This window comes from Oncorhynchus gorbuscha, linkage group LG09 (genome assembly GCF_021184085.1).
Source record: "Oncorhynchus gorbuscha isolate QuinsamMale2020 ecotype Even-year linkage group LG09, OgorEven_v1.0, whole genome shotgun sequence".
NCBI classification, from domain to species: Eukaryota; Metazoa; Chordata; class Actinopteri; order Salmoniformes; family Salmonidae; genus Oncorhynchus; species Oncorhynchus gorbuscha.
The window spans coordinates 18,420,137-18,437,343 of record NC_060181.1 but is presented as its reverse complement, the minus strand read 5'-3'; the positions used below and the strand labels follow the sequence as shown (position 1 = coordinate 18,437,343).

The 17,207-nt window shown below is 40.6% G+C and overlaps 1 protein-coding gene across 2 annotated transcripts in view; it reads left to right on the top strand.

Annotated features, from left to right (window-relative positions):
• The first annotated feature begins 9,590 nt into the window (after nt 1-9,590).
• Nucleotides 9,591-17,207, top strand: part of LOC124043229 (nuclear transcription factor Y subunit gamma-like) — a 47,879-nt gene continuing 40,262 nt past the window's right edge. For both annotated transcript variants that reach the window (XM_046361565.1, XM_046361564.1), the window contains exon 1: nt 9,591-9,740. In XM_046361565.1, the coding sequence (XP_046217521.1) occupies nt 9,740 (1 nt within the window). In that variant the 5' untranslated portion in view covers nt 9,591-9,739. The remainder of the gene's footprint in view (nt 9,741-17,207) is intronic.

Below are 17,207 nucleotides of genomic sequence, written 5' to 3'. Positions count from 1 at the left end.
GGGTGGCTTCCATCTGGCCACTCTCCATAAAGGCCTGATTGGTGGAGCACTGCAAAGATGGTTGTCCTCCTGGAAGGTTCTCCCATTTCCACAGAGGAACTTTGCTGCTCTGTCAGAGTGACCATAGGATTCATGGTCACCTCCCTGACCAAGGCCCTTCTCCCCCGATTGCTCAGTTTGGCCGGGTGGCCAGCTCTATGAAGAGTCTTGGTGGTTCCAAACTCCTATTCAAGAATGATGGAGGCCACTGTGTTCTTGGGGACCTTGAATGCTTCATAAATGTTTGGTTCCCTTCCCCAGATCTGTGCCTCGACACAATCATGTCTCGGAGCTCTATGGACAATTCCTTCGATCGCATGGCTTGGTTTTTGCGCTGACATGCACTGGGGGACCTTATATAGACAGTTGTGTGCCTTTCCAAATCATGTCCAATCAATTGAATTTACCACAGGTGGACTGCAAGTTGTAGAATCATCTCAAGGATGATCAATGGAAACAGGATGCACCTGAGCTCAATTTGGAGTCTCATAGCAAAGGGTCTGATTACTTATGTAAATACGTTTTTTATATATTTATATATAAATACATTTTCAAAAATGTAGAAAAACCTGTTTTCGCTTTGTCATTGTAGGGTATTATATGTAGATTGCTGAGGGAAAAAAATATTAATCCATTTTAAAATAAGGCTGTAACGTAACAAAATGTGGGAAAAAAAATCTATGAGTCTATAGAGCAGCTATAGGAAGACAGGCTCATTGTAATGGCTGGAATGGAATAATTGGAACGGAGTCAAACGTGGTTTTCATATGTTTGATGCTGTTCCATTTATTCCATTCCAGCCATTAAAATGAGCCCATCCTCCTATAGCTCTACCCACCAGCCTCCTCTGTTCCCATGATATACCTCTTCTGTTTCCCCTATCCGCCTAACCCCAAACTCCTCAAAATGGCCGGAAAGATATTGTTGTGATATTATTTTTGTATTTATAGTGAATTTAGATAGCACCGGAAATGGTATATTGCAGTAGTCCCAATGCATACATCCCCTCAGTTTGGTATCATTATAATCAGCTGCAGTATTTTGATAACGAACAATTATCATCTTTATGCGTTCTTTTATAAGTGCTCTAAGCCGTATTCCCATTATGTGGACACAGCTCACTAGGTTTTAGATCTTGTTCTCGGGGGCTTCACTAATAGCAGGGACTGTTACTGTTCAAGTTCTATATAAATGGCCTTAATAATAATTAAGCCTGTTCAGAAAAGTTATTTTGTCCAGATTTAATTGTGAAATCAGGTTGAAAAGGAAATGGACAAGTTGGAAAATGTAAAAGTAACACGTTTGAATATGTTTGACTTTTTTTGAGAAAGCTCTTAGGGAAACAAAAACATTAATTGTAAACATTGTTCTTAAAGCAGTAACCAATTTCTTTCATTGTTTTAGCACATAGACAAAGTTGCATGTAAATCCTAGGAACTAATTGGTTTTTATCTGTCAGTCTTGTATCGTCATTATGGACTGGCCAAGACACACTCTTTAAAAAAATGGTTCTGGATACAACCAAAAAGGGTACTATGCTTGCTTCCAATATGGCACCCATTAATGTTTTATATAGAACTGAAATTGGTTCCCTATATGGAATCCATTTTGGTTCAGTGACATATACAGTATGAAGCAAGAAATAGAACCCTTTTCAGTTCTATCCAGAACCTTTTTTTCTAAGAGTGCATGGTAGTCATTCCAAAAAAAATGCCTGGGTCTCATTGCAGATGCATCTCTATAGAATTTAGATGTCTCCGTAATAGTTGAAGCCTTTCCCATATTGGAACAAGCAAGTGGAGACATCAGTGTTGTATGCTCTTTTACCGTATTCCCTACTGCCCCCTGGTTATAACCTCTACTGAAGGTTCTTCAGCCGCCTGTGACAGCTATGCTCTTTGAAGAACTTGAAGGGGCAAACTTTGCTAAACTACTCCGTATATCTTATGTCAATGATTTGTAAGTCTTCATTGAAACACAAATTGTTGTAATGTGTTGTTCTCAGAACCCAATAAACAGCCAAACATAGGAGAATTTATCAAGATGTATTGTTATTTTGTCTGCATCAATCCAGCCTTATTTATTTTTTGGGGTGATTATTATTTGTAGTTTTAAAATGTGTATGTGGTACACATTAACACAATATACTTATAGTGACAAATAATGCCCTCTAGAAATACTGTGCTTTTGACTCTGTACTGGTACTCCCTGTATATAACCATGGTATTTTTTCTCATTGTTATTCACCATGTATTTATTCCTCGTGTCACTATTTCTGTTTTATCTTTAACTCTCTATTGTTGGAAAAGGACATCTAAGCATTTTATAGTTGGTCTAGACCAGTTGTTTTACGAAGCATGTGACAAATACAATTTGATTTCAATGTCAAAGCAATATGACCACCAGTTCAGCAGGTGGTGGTATAGCATTTGGAACAGAAACATGGGGAGGAAGTTGGTCAATCAGTATAAACAGGAAGTATTTTTTATCCTAGCCCAAGAGTAGCTTAGCGTTACCTGATTTAATCGACGGCTTATTTTTTTGGTTCGATTGACATTTCTTTAGTTGAGCAGTAGCAAATGGACACAAGACACCCGTCCGATTCACGCATGTCTCAGAGGACTATAATCCATTGCTGAGGCCACGCATCCCCATTACTCTACGACGTGCTACTGAAATTGTATATGGTTGTGCAACATTAATAATAAAAATTATTATTGTATAACAAATGCGTTTTCTCCTGCGTTGGATAGCGGTCGTATCTGCGGTTCTGAAACATAATCTTCAGAGCGCCGTTGAACTGGCGTCTTTTCCTGGACCATGTTGCTATGTGCATAATAGCAAAGCTACCCAGCATATTGGTGTTGAGAACAATGCGGTGCAAGCAGCAGAGGAGTAAGAAGAGAAAATCCCTTGCCCTAATTATCTAAGAAAATAGAGGAGAGAGGAAACCCCAACTTAATTAGGTCTATAATCAATAGCCTAACTGTTAAATGTGCCTGGCTTTATAAATCATCCATAAATATATATGTTTGAGGGTTTGTGTAATAGCCTACTGATTATGTAAACTTCAAGCCTCAATCAACTGCATCACTCAAGTGATGCACTCCTCCCAGGGACGGCATGAAAGAGCACCAGTAAGCCAGTGACTCAGTCCCTGTAATAGGGTTAGAGGCAGAGAATCCCAGTGGAAAGAGGGGAACCGGCCAGGCAGAGACAGCAAGGGCGGTTCGTTGCTCCAGAGCCTTTCCGTTCACCTTCACACTCCTGGGCCAGACTACACTCAATAATATGACCCACTGAAGAGATGAGTCTTCCTTGACAGGAAGCCAGTGTAGGGAGGCTAGCACCGGAGTAATATGATCACATTTTTTGGTTCTAGTCAGGATTCTAGCAACCGTATTTAGCACTAACTGAAGTTTATTTAGTGGTTTATCCGGTTAAACAGAAAGTAGTAATTTGTTTTTCTATTACTTGTGTTGAACAAAATCTATTTCTCTGAGCAATTGTATAGCATAATGTAATTCCCCCCCCTTTTTAGCATACACCATATCTCATATTATTGATTTTATATAGTATTTTCTGCTCATCTTTATCAAGGATGCCAATAATTATGGACCTGACTACAGTATGTGATAACGTCTCGGATCCTAACCCCATCTTTATCTGTAATGTTGATAGCAAGGTTGCTGGTCACACTGATCCATTGCTGATAGACAGCTGAGCCTGTTTTTCTCGGTTGAGTCTCCCTTCCTTCCTGACAGAAAGAGGACACCCTGGTTGCTAATGCTAAATGATTTCATGTTCCTTTGACTCACTGATTGTCAATGAGCTTGGGACCTCTGTAAGTGTCTTTTTGCTGCACCTTCCTTCAGGCAGGGATAAAGGAAGTTCAGAGTTTAAAACCAGGCTCACAAGGCAAGCACACTACCATCTGTGCCAATAGTGTTAGTGCACTTTGCAGAGGCCTGTGTCCAGGGAGGCTGGGCCTGACTTGTGTCCAGGGAGGCTGGGCCTGGCATGGGTCCAGGGAGGCTGGGCCTGGCTTATGTCCAGGAAGGCTGGGCCTGGCCTATGTCCAGGGGAGCAGGGCCTGGATGTTTAAATATATTTATATGGCTATTTATGTACATGTATGTGTAGGTACTCCTGTTGATGAAAGGACATTGATGTCAATTTTAAGAAATGCACTCCATCACCCCTTCCTTCCCCTTTCCACATTCTAGGATGTTATCATTATATGGTGATCTATGAGAATGCTTTGTTTTGGAAAGTGACATATTTACAAAATGTATTCAATTGGTTGACTACACAGCTGAAGAAAAAAAATCCTATAAAGATATTAGTAAAAAATGAGCCACAAGGTGTCGCTAGAGCGCGATGAGCCAAGTAATGATCGTGATGAGCCCCCCCTGGCCAAACCCTTTCCCAACCCGGACGATGCTGGGCCAATTGTGCTCCATCCTATGGGACTCCCAATCACAGCCGGTTGTGACACAGCCCAGGATTGAACCCGGGTCTGTAGTGACGCCTCTAGCACTGCGATGCACTCGGGAAGCCCAATACACATTTGTTTTTTCAATTGAAAATGTTTATGTGAAAAGCATATCAAATTCAGTTTAATAAAAAATCCTTGACCATTAATGCCTTATAATTCAATTAAGGGATCAATAACTTTTTTACAGTTTATATCCAGTCAGATTATTTCTTACTCTGAACGTAGTCTAAGGGCCAGAAGAAACTGTAATCCAACTGTAATCGAGTTGTTAGCCACTATTAACTTGAGGGGATTTGGCCACAAACATTCAACATTGGTGTAAAAAAAAGTGAACTATCCCTTTAACATCTTCAATTTATTCAATTGAAATTGACCCTAACCCTGTTATGGGGTATTAATTTTTAAAGGGACACTGGGCGATTTGGAGATTATTGGTCGTTTTTCTACTTCCCCAGAATCGGATGAACTCATGAATACCATTTATGTCTCTGTGTGCAGTTTGGGGATTATTGAAGTTACAGTAGCATGCCATGAGTCATAAATCATATTCTTTTGAAAACATCATGACAATACCCGCACACTTTCAAATGCTAATTTGCAATCAACGAACAAAAACCTACTCGCCAGTTATTTTGGCCACTTTTTCAGGATCCAATCCATATTTTTTATCCCTATCTTCTCCCATTTTAGCTTTGCCACCTAGAATTGATCAAATTAAATAAGTTCAATGTGTCATAAATAATTCCCCAAAGTCATAATGACACAGACCGATATTAAAATGTTAGCTAGGTCTGAAGATAATGACTCTGGCTTATCTGTACAATGCTACATATAATACATTAATTTACAGTGCCTTCGGGAAGTATTCAAACCCCTTGACTTTTTACACATTTTGTTACCGTACAGCCTTATTCTAAAACTGATTAAATAAATAAAAATCTTCAGCAATCTACACACAATAAGAGTGACTGATCCTAAAAAGGGCCCTTGGCATCGATATGAGACAGAAAAATGTATTCTAGTGTCTGAACAAAGTGTAAATAGGATCAATTCAGTCTTCTCTAAAGCAGATATTTGCAAGATGATAGGAAAAAGTTAAAAGATGTAAATATAAAAAATATTGTCCCATTTACATTGTGTAATTTATTGACAGTCCCTAACTATCTCCAGAGATGGGTTATCCAAAGTTAAATAAACTTTTCCATGTTTGCAAACCAGCTAGCTGAAGCTAATTGGCAAAAAAGTATTTGGCTAACTCTTCCGACAGGTGAACAGACACAAGAGACACCCACATCAAGCCACACCCCTAAAGCAACTCACGTTTTAATTCAGTCATGGCCGCTAGCATTTCTTAACGAACCAAATCTGAAACGAGGTCAAATCAGGAAGTGTAGTCGCCCTTTAATAGCTACACGTTATACGTTACGGGACTCAATGCTCATACAGTTGAAGTCAGAAGTTTACATACACCTTAGCCAAATACATTTAAACTCAGGTTTTCACAATTCCTGACATGTAATCCTAGTAAAAATTCCCTGTCTTAGGTCAGTTAGGATCACCACTTAATTTTAAGAATGTGAAGTGTCAGAATAATAGACGAGAGAATGATTTATTTCAGCTTTTATTTCTTTCATCACATTCCCAGTGGGTCAGAAGTTTACATACACTCAATTAGTATTTGGTAGCATTGCCTTTAAATGGTTGAACTTGGGTCAAACGTAGCCTTCCACAAGCTTCCCGCAATAAGTTGGGGGAATTTTGGCCCATTCCTCCAGACAGAGCTGGTGTAACTGAGACAGGTTTGCAGGCCTCCTTGCTCGCACACACTTTTTCAGTTCTGCCCACACATTTTTCAATAGGATGAGGTCAGGGCTTTGTGATGGCCACTCCAATACCTTGACTTTGTTGTCCTTAAGACATTTTGCCACAACTTTGGAAGTATACATGGGGTCATTGTCCATTTGGAAGACCCATTTGCGACCAAGCTTTAACTCTCTGACTGATGTCTTGAGATGTTGCCTCAATATATCCACATAATTTTCCTACCTCATGATGTCATCTATTTTGTGAAGTGCACCAGTCCCTCCTGCAGCAAAGCACCCCCACAACATGATGCTGCCACCCCTGTGCTTCATGGTTGGGATGGTGTTTTTCGGCTTGCAAGCCTCCCCATTTTTCCTCCAAACATAACGATGGTCATTATGGCCAAACAGTTCTATTTTTGTTTCATCAGACCAGAGGACATTTCTCCAAAAAGTACAATCTTCGTCCCCATGTGCAGTTGCAAACCGTAGTCTGGATTTTTTTAATGCCGGTTTTGAAGCAGTGACTTTTCCCTTGCTGAGCGGCCTTTCAGGTTATGTCGTTATAGGACTCGTTTTACTGTGGATATAGATACTTTTGTACCTGTTTCCTCCAGCAACTTCACAAGGTCCTTTACTGTTGTTCTGGGATTGATTCGCATATTTCGCACCAAAATACGTTCATCTCTAGGACACAGAACACGTCTCCTTCCTGAGCGATATGACGGCTGCATGGTCCCATGGTGTTTATACTTGCATACTATTGTTTGTACAGATGAACGTGGTACCTTCAGGCGTTTGGATATTGCTCCCAAGGATGAACCAGACTTGTGGAGGTCTACAATTTTTTTTCTGAGGTCTTGGCTGATTTCTTTTGATTTTCCCATGACGTCAAGCAAAGAGGCACTGAGTTTGATGGTAAGCCTTGAAATACATCCACAGGTAAACCTCCAATTGACTCAAATAACGTCAATTAGTCTATCAGAAGCTTCTAAAGCCATGACGTAATTTTCTGGAATTTTCCAAGCTGTTTAAAGGCACAGTCAGCTTAGTGTATGTAAACTTCTGACCCACTGGAATTGTGATAGAGTGGATTATAAGTGAACTAATGTCTGTAAACAATTGTTGGAAAAATTACTTGTGTCATGCACATAGTAGATGTCCTAACCGACTTGTCAAAACTATAGTTTTGTAACAAGAATTTGTGGAGTGGTTGAAAACAAGTTTTAATGACTCCAACCTGTAAACTTCTGACTTCAACTCTGGAAATTGTTCTCGAAATTGGCCCAAAATTGCTCTCTAGAGGGATTTACACGGTTGTCAAAACGTAGTGCCAGGGTAAGCCTACACTAAACACAGACCTTATGTTAAGTGTTTCTATAATCCTATAGGGGAAGAATGTATGGTGGAAAACAATTGGAACCATTTCCTTGTTTGATGGCTAGGTTATATGGGTATTATGACTCATACTGTAATAATCTATAGGCAGAGGGTAGCTTAATTTGCCTTATTCTCTGTAATAATGGTATGGGAATAATAATACATTTGATTTGTAAAGTGGTTTCTTGCATCAAACAACATTTTCAGTCACCTCCTTGTCTGAAGGACAAGTGGATGAACAGGCTAATGTCAAGCCATTCATTTTTTTTCAAAAGACTGGATTGTAGGTCTACATTGAACATCACACATTGGCTGTTACTGTAGGCTGAATGATATAACAGCCATTTCCATGTTTAAATGTTATTCAATGCATTTTCACCATTGTTTTTTATGGTAGGCCACTCTGGTAAGTCTACATAATGATCAATTAGCCACAGTAATCTACATGGCCACTGTTAAAACTATAACTTAAAGCGGGTAGAGCATCAGTGTCCATAGTAAACGCGCACTGGAAGTTGCACAGAATGAAGTTGCTCCCCTGCAATGAAGTTGCTCCCCTAAAACCGAAGTTGCTTCCCTGCTGATTTTTTTAGACTATCAGGGAGCAGGCTCTTACCAGCATATTTTTCTGCATAAAATCCTATTGTCCTCTCAACAGCAGAAATATGACAAACATAGAGAGCATTCGGGAAGGTATTCAGACCACTTGACTTTTTCCACATTTTGTTACGTTACATCCTTATTCTAAAATTGATTAAATTGTTTCCCCCCTAATCAATCCATACACAACATCCCATAATGACAAAGCAAAATATATATATACTTAAATATCACATTTACATAAGTATTCAGACCCTTTACTTAGTTATAGATGTTTCTGCGTCTATTTAGTCAGTTATAGTCTTGTCAATTGCCACTGAAAAATAGGTGTTTGATGAATATTTGAGTCATTATTTTTGTTGACGAAATTAACACTGATATGTGGACAGAGGTGTGGACTCGAGTGTCACAGGGCATGTTCGACAGTGCAGGCGACTGCCAAATGACTGATCAAATCAAGTTATAATTGATTTTGATTGATCTACAAATCACCTTGCATCATAAATAACGACTCATTATTATCTGTTTATCAGTCAGTCACAATTTACCCATGACACATCACGGCTTTGATGCTCTCGAACACGGCGACAAATTTGATGACTTCAGACTCAAGTTGATAGAAAATAAAATATCTTTAGACATGACTTCGACTTGGAGCCTCAAGGCTCGGGACTCGATATTGACTTTAGACTGATGACTTGAAATTATCTGCCCATGTTTTGTAACATTTTGTAACTCATTTTGTGGCACAGAGTCCATGAATTATTCTCCACCCAGTCAGAGACAGTAGCCACAACATCTCCCTCTGATTGGACCAGCAAACTGTCAATCTACACAGGTCAGGTGAGTTAGCAAACAGATTGTTGATTTTCTGTACAGCTTTTAGATCGGGGCAGCGTAAACATCAAATTGTAGGGAGATAGGATTGCCATAATAAATAAATATGCAGCTCCAAAAAACATGTGTGATCAAGAATATTAACTGTTCGCTTTGCAAGCTCACCAGCAATGGATCATCATGCAAAAAATACTAGCATAGGTCTTTCCCATAGGGGATTTTAGAAACACTTCAAATTAGGGCCAATTTAAAAATCATACAATGTTATTTTCTAGATTTTTGTTTGAGATTCCGTCTCTCAGAGTTAAAGTGTACCTATGATAAAAAATTACCGACCTCTACATGCTTTGTAAGTAGGAAAACCTGCAAAATCGTCAGTGTATCAAATACTTGCTCTCCCCGCTGCACTTCTTTTTTCCCAGGCTCAGGATTTGATGTTCATTGACGTCAGTGCGCAATGTTGCCAACGGAGCACAGTTTCCGGTTCGAGCAGAAGTACGTGGCAGCCATCTTGTTTCCCGTTGCTACTGAAATAAAATAAATAATACGCTGAGCTGAACTTCACTGCGAACCCGTAAAACAAAGTGAGTAAAAATCAATTGATATACATGGTTAATGTCTATATGTGAAAGCATACTGTGTCGCTATGGAATTGGGGCTATAACTTTGCTAATTTCCAGTTGCTCGTCTTGTCCAATAGACGATTGTTTTGGAAGATGAACATAGGCGCCATTTCCCTCCCCGCTCTCTGAGCAGCTTATTGGTGGCCAGCTGAAAGTAACAGAGGCGGTTAAGAAACTACCGCACTGAGTCCGCCATTTTGGCTCTTGTCTAAACTCTGTCTCGTACGACTGGCGATTTTTGGTAGATCCCGAATGGCTTCAGTTTCACAACGAACTGAACCCTTAGAAACCTTGATTGGTGGAATCTAGTCCGAGGTTTGATTGGTCTGAAGGACAGATCCAAACGTAGTCTTTATTGGTTAGAGAGCCTTTCCCCAACTTTGCAAAGCTTTGTAAACTTTCCTTTGATTTATCGCTTCCTTTTGTTCAGTGGCGAATAAACAGTATCACAGGCCACTGTAGAGCGTATCATCGTCTTCCATGTCTCTCTTCCCTTGTCCAGGTTGCGCTTGTTATATGCTAGGTAACTGTTAGATACCGGTGTCTCCCTACGTTTGACTAACAATAAATGATCACACCGTGTTACTGTCTAAGTTAACTAGCTAAGCTAAACAGCTGCTGGTTTAGCCAGCAGATCCGACCCGCTTGTTTCAACTGTAAGCAAGCGGTCGGGTCTGCTGTCTTTCAATTCAAGGGCTTTATTTGCATGGGAAACATGTGTTAACATTGCCAAAGCAAGTGAGGTAGGTAATATATAAAGTGAATATATAAATATCTATCACTGGTTAATATAGTTTTTGCTCATTCCAAAAACGATTTAGTTGGTTAATAATAGGTAGCTAACGTTAAATGTTTATCGTCAGTGTTGCATGTTGTTGGATTGAACAAACAAACTATTAGCTAGCTATGTACAAGAAGACATTTGGGCCATCTACCGTTTATTAGCTAACGTAGTTTGTCTGAATACAGGCAGGAGGCTGAAGGCATCAATAAACAACTCACTAAAATCTCAAATTACAACAGACATCTTTCTCACATTTTGCTAATGCCCATTAAACCGAGATATGTATCATGTTCATTGTTTACATTCCAGTGTGTTGACTGACAGTTATTGTGAATCACATTATGTGCGCACTGACTCTTCAAATACTTGAGGACTTGAAGTCTGTGCCTTGTCCCTTGAGCAGCATGATAAACAGCATTTCAGCTATCTTGCCAATGTATAATTGCTTCAAACTATGTGATGGAAAGAAAATCATTCCATGCAATACCTGTTTCAATATGCATTTGGAGAGTACTGTAGCAGCCTATGTATTGTACAATCCAAAACTAACTATACTGAGCACAAATATAAATGCAACATGTAACTTTTAAAACGATTTTACTGAGTTACAGTTCATATAAGGAAATCAGTCAATTTAAATAAATTCATTAGGCCCTATTCTACAGATTTCACATAAGTAGGCAGGGGCGCAGCCATGGATGAGCCAGGCCCAGCCAGTCAGAATTAGTTTTTCGCCACAAACAGATTCTCCTCAGTTTCATCAGCTGTCTGGGTGGCTGGTCTCAGACAATCCCACAGGTGAAGAAGCCAGATGTGGAGGTCCTGGGCTGGCGTGGCTACACGTGGTTTGCGGTTATGAGGTCGGTTGGACGTACTGCCTAATTCTCTAAAACGAGGTTGGAGATGGCTTATGGTAGAGAAATAAACATTAAATTATTATGCAATAGCTCTGGTGGACATTCCTGAGGTCAGCATGACAATTGCTCGCTCCCTCAATTTGAGACATCTGTGGCATTGTGTTGTGCCAAAACTGCACATTTTAGAGTGGCCGTTTATTGTCCCAGCACAAGGTGTGCCTGTGTAATGATCAGCTTCTTTATATGCCACAATTGTCAGGTGGCTGGATTATCTTGGCAAATGAGAAATGCTCATTAACAGGCATGTAAACAAATTTGAGCGGGATAAGCTGTGTACGTATGTAATATTTCAGGGATCTTTTATTTCAGCTTGTGAAACATGGGACCAACACTTGTTCAAATCAAATTTTAGTTGTCACATACACATGGTTAGCAGATGTTAATGCGAGTGTGGCGAAATTCTTGTGCTTCTAGTTCCGACAATGCAGTCATGACTGTAAGTCGCTTTGGATAAAAGCGTCTGCTAAATGGCATATATTATTATTATTATTATAATAACCAACAAGTCATCTAACTAACAATTCCAAAACTACTGTCTTATACACAGTGTAAGGGGATAAAGAATATGTACATAAAGATATATGAATGAGTGATGGTACAGAGCAGCATAGGCAAGATACAGTAGATGGTATCGAGTACAGTATATACATATGAGATGAGTATGTAAACAAAGTGGCATAGTTAAAGTGGCTAGTGATACATGTATTACATAAGGGTGTAGTAGATGATATAGAGTACAGTATATACGTATGCATATGAGATGAATAATGTAGGGTATGTAACATTATATTAGGAAGCATTGTTTAAAGTGGCTAGTGATATACTTTACATAATTTCCCATTATTAAAGTGGCTGGAGTTGAGTCAGTGTCAGTGTGTTGGCAGCAGCCACTCAAAGTTAGTGGTGGCTGTTTAACAGTCTGATGGCCTTGAGATAGAAGCTGTTTTTCAGTCTCTCGGTCCCAGCTTTGATGCACCTGTACTGACCTCGCCTTCTGGAACATCGGGTGTAACATCGGGTGGTGTAGGTGTCCTGGAGGGCAGGTAGTTTGCCCCCGGTGATGCTTTGTGCAGACCTCACTACCCCCTGGAGAGCCTTACGGTTGTGGGCTGAGCAGTTGCCGTACCAGGCGGTGATATAGCCCGACAGGATGCTCTCGATTGTGCATCTGTAAAAGTTTGTGAGTGCTTTTGGTGACAAGCCAAATTTCTTCAGCCTCCTGAGGTTGAAGAGGCGCTGCTGCGCCTTCTTCACGATGCTGTCTGTGTGAGTGGACCAATTCAGTTTGTCTGTGATGTGTATGCCGAGGAACTTAAAACTTACTACCCTCTCCACTACTGTTCCATCGATGTGGATAGGGGGGGTGTTCCCTCTGCTGTTTCCTGAAGTTCACAATCATCTCCTTAGTTTTGTTGACGTTGAGTGTGAGGTTATTTTCCTGACACCACACTCAGAGGGCCCTCATCTCCTCCCTGTAGGCCGTCTCGTCGTTGTTAGTAATCAAGCCTACCACTGCACTGTTGTCGTCCGCAAACTTGATGATTGAGTTGGAGGCGTGCGTGGCCACACAGTCGTGGGTGTACAGGGAGTACAGGAGAGGGCTCAGAACGCACCCTTGTGGGGCCCCAGTGTTGAGGATCAGCGGGGTGGAGATGTTGTTGCCTACCCTCACCACCTGGGGGTGGCCCGTCAGGAAGTCCAGTACCCAGTTGCACAGGGCGGGGTCGAGACCCAGGGTCTCGAGCTTGATGACGAGCTTGGAGGGTACTATGGTGTTGAATGCCGAGCTGTAGTCGATGAACGGCATTCTCACATAGGTATTCCTCTCGTCCAGATGGGTTAGGGCATTGTGCAGTGTGGTTGAGATTGCATCATCTGTGGACCTATTTGGGCGGAAAGCAAATTGGAGTGGGTCTAGGGTGTCAGGTAGGGTGGAGGTGATATGGTCCTTGACTAGTCTCTCAAAGCACTTCATGATGACGGAAGTGAGTGCTACGGGGCGGTAGTCGTTTAGCTCAGTTACCTTAGCTTTCTTGGGAACAGGAACAATGGTGGCCCTCTTGAATCATGTGGGAACAGCAGACTGGGATAGGGATTGATTGTGCACTTCAGGAAACATCAGAGGGAACACCCCCCTATCCACATCGATGGAACAGTAGTGGAGAAGGTAGCAAGTTTTAAGTTCCTCGCATGGATCTGTTCAAAACTGCTAGAGTAGGTGTATCTTTTTTATTTCAAAGATTATTTCTCTTTGTTATGAACAATAAGGGAGATATCAGCACATGTTTTTCAATAACTGTTTTGCAAGCAAGGATTATTGACATTTCTAAACGTTGAAACACAGGGTTGCAATTGTACTTCACATGCAGCTAACTGCTAAAAAAGGTTTTTGAGAGTTAAGTTCTGCCCTGCTTTTTCCTGCGTTGCTGCAGGTAGGCCCCCAACTATCACACAGCTGTTAGCTTCATAACTTTCAACTTGACCTTGATATCCAGTCTAAATGCACCATTACAATGTAATCAGAAAATGAACATGCATATTGTTAATTTATGCCCCATTACTAAATTATCAACATCTAGAATCAGTTTTTCCTTTTGAGTGCAGACAGGATTGAAGCCAGTGAGACTGTTCATCATCCATATTTAGGATGGACAGACTGTGTGTAGCCCGTGTGTGTGCATGTTTTTGTGTAGGTAAGCCTAGTTTATGCAGGTGTGTGCGTGCATGACTTAGCCCGGCAGCCCTGAGGGCTCTTTTCTGCTGTTTGTTTGTGAAAGTGATACCCCGGCTTGTGCGTGTTTGGCTCTAAACAGCGACTGTAAGCAAACATGTCCCAGGCACCAGCAGCACAAGTAATGGGAAGGTCTCTGCTGCAGAGTGACCTTGTCAGGTGTCCTCGTGGAGGAGGTTTGGGTGTAGAAGAGCCTGCCTGCACCGCCATAGATAGCTATCGCTGGAATGGAATAATCTATGTGCAGTCTAGCTGCTCTATAATCATTAACCAGCCTGTTACCAGCTCTACTCTGTTGCCAGCTCTACTCTGTTCCCCTGCTCTCGCTGTACCAAAATAGAAAAGGGAACATTGAGTCTCTCAATTCCATTTCAATTTAAGGGGCTTTATAGGCATGGGAAACATATGTTTACATTGCCAAAGCAAGTGAAATAGGTAATAAAAAAAAGTGAAATAAAATTAACAGTAAACATTACACTCACAAGTCCCAAAAGAATAAGTATGTCTATATACAGTGTTGTAATGATGTGCAAATAGTTACGAAAGGGAAAATGAACATAAATATAGGTTTTATTTACAGTGGTGTTTGTCACATCTTGCTGCTGAGATGGCACACTGTGGTATGGAAGTTTATCAAAATTGGATTTGATAAACTTTGGGTCTGTATGTAATCTGAGGAAAACGTGTGTCGACAATTAGAGGTCGACCGATTTTTCAACACCGATACCAATTATTGGAGGACCAAAAAAGCCGATACCGATTAATCGGCCGATTTTAATAAATAAAATAAATGTATTTGTAATAATGACAATTACAACAATACTGAATTAACACTTTTAACTTAATATAATACATCAATAAAATCAATTTAGCTTCAAGTAAATAATGAAACATGTTCAATTTGGTTTAAATAATGCAAAAACAAAGTGTTGGAGAAGAACGTAAAAGTGCAATATGTGCTATGTAAGAAAGCTACAGTTTCAGTTCCTTGCTCAGAACATGAGAACATATGAAAGCTGGTGGTTCCTTTTAACATGAGTCTTCAATATTCCCAGGTAAGAAGTTTTAGGTTGTAGTTATTATAGGACTATTTCTCTCTATACCAATTGTATTTCATTAACCTTTGACTATTGGATGTTCTTATAAGCACTTTAGTATTGCCAGTGTAAAAGTATAGCTTCTGTCCCTCTCCTCGCTCCTCCCTGGGCTCGAACCAGCAACACAAAGACAACAGCCACCACATCGAAGAAGCGTTACCCATGCAGAGCAAGTGAAACAACCACCCCAAGGTTCAGAGCGAGTGAAGTTTGAAACGCTATTAGTGCGCGCTAACTAGCCAGCCATTTCACTTCGGTCACACCAGCCTCATCTCGGGAGTTGATAGGTTTGAAGTCATAAACAGCGCAATGCTTGATGCACAACGAAGAGCTTCCACCTTCCACCGCTAAGTCAGATACTTAGATACTTGTATGCTTAGTCAGGTTATATGCAACACAGGACACGCTAGATAATATCTAGTAATATCATCAACCATGTGTAGTTAACTAGTGATTATGATTGATTGTTTTTTATAAGATAAGTTTAATGCTAGCTAGCAACTTCCCTTGGCTTACTGCATTTGCGTAACAGGCAGTCTCCTTGTGGAGTGCAACGAGAGAGAGGCAGGTTGTTATTGCGTTGGATTAGTCATTGTTGTTAATTGTATTTTTTCTTCTTTATTTCACCTTTATTTAACTGGGCAAGTCAGTTAAAAACAAATTCTTATTTACAATGACGGCCTACCAAAAGGCCTCCTGCGGGGACGGGGTTCTGGGATTTAAAAAAATAATACAATATAAATATAAATATATATATAAATATAGGACAAAACACACTACATGAAGAGAGACCTAAGACAACAATATAACAAGGCAGCAACACATGACAACAAAACATGGTAGCAGCACAAAAAAACATGGTACCAACATTATTGGACAAGTCAACAGCACAAAGGTCGAGAAGGTAGAGACAACAATACATCAGACAAAGCAGCCACAACTGTGTTGTCTGCTTTACATTTTTAGATTTGAGAGGAAAGCTGAGAGGTCAAATAATACTGTTTAGGTTTTTTACTGTGGTTTACACCATCACTATTACAGTGAGACGTTTTGTCCAGGAAATTGTCTTTAAGGGTATGAATTAGTTGTTGCCTAATTGTGTTTTGGTAGATTTCCACACTCCTTTCCTTCCATCTTTTCGCAAGATGTCACCAACAGAGAAGCTCGCCTCGCTTCGACTCTTTAGGAAACTATACAGTATTTTAAAAATTTATTTTATGTATTATTTCTTACATTGTTAGCCCAGAAAATGTTAAGTGTTATTACACACAGCCGGGAAGAACTATCGGATATAAGAGCGGCGTCAACTTACCAACATTACGACCAGAATACGACTTTACTGAACCGGATCCATTGTTCGGACCACCATCCAGGACATTGGATCCAATCCCAGAGGCCGACCCAAAACAACCTCGCCGCAGGAGAGGTAGACGCAGTGGCTGTGCACACCACCCACCGCTTCAGAGTATATTACTCGCCAGTGTCCAGTCTCTAGACAATGAGGTGGATGAAATTAGGGCACGGGTTGCCTTCCAGAGAGACATCAGAGATTGTAACATTCTCTGTTTCACGTAAACATGGCTCTCTCGGGATATGTTGTCTGAGTCTGTACAACCACCACAAGAAGAAGGGCAGGTATGTATGCTTCATGGTGAATGACTCATGGTGTAAACACAACAACATACAGGAACTCAAGTCCTTCTGTTCACCTGACCTAGAATTCCTTACAATCAAATGCCGACCACATTATCTCCCAACAGAATTTACTTAGATTATAGTCACAGCCTTGTATACCCCCCCCCGGAAAATCCAACCTACTCCATTTTGCTCCTACCGTCCTACAAGCAGAAACTCAAATAGGATGTACCCGTGACTAGATCCATTCAACGCTGGTCTGAC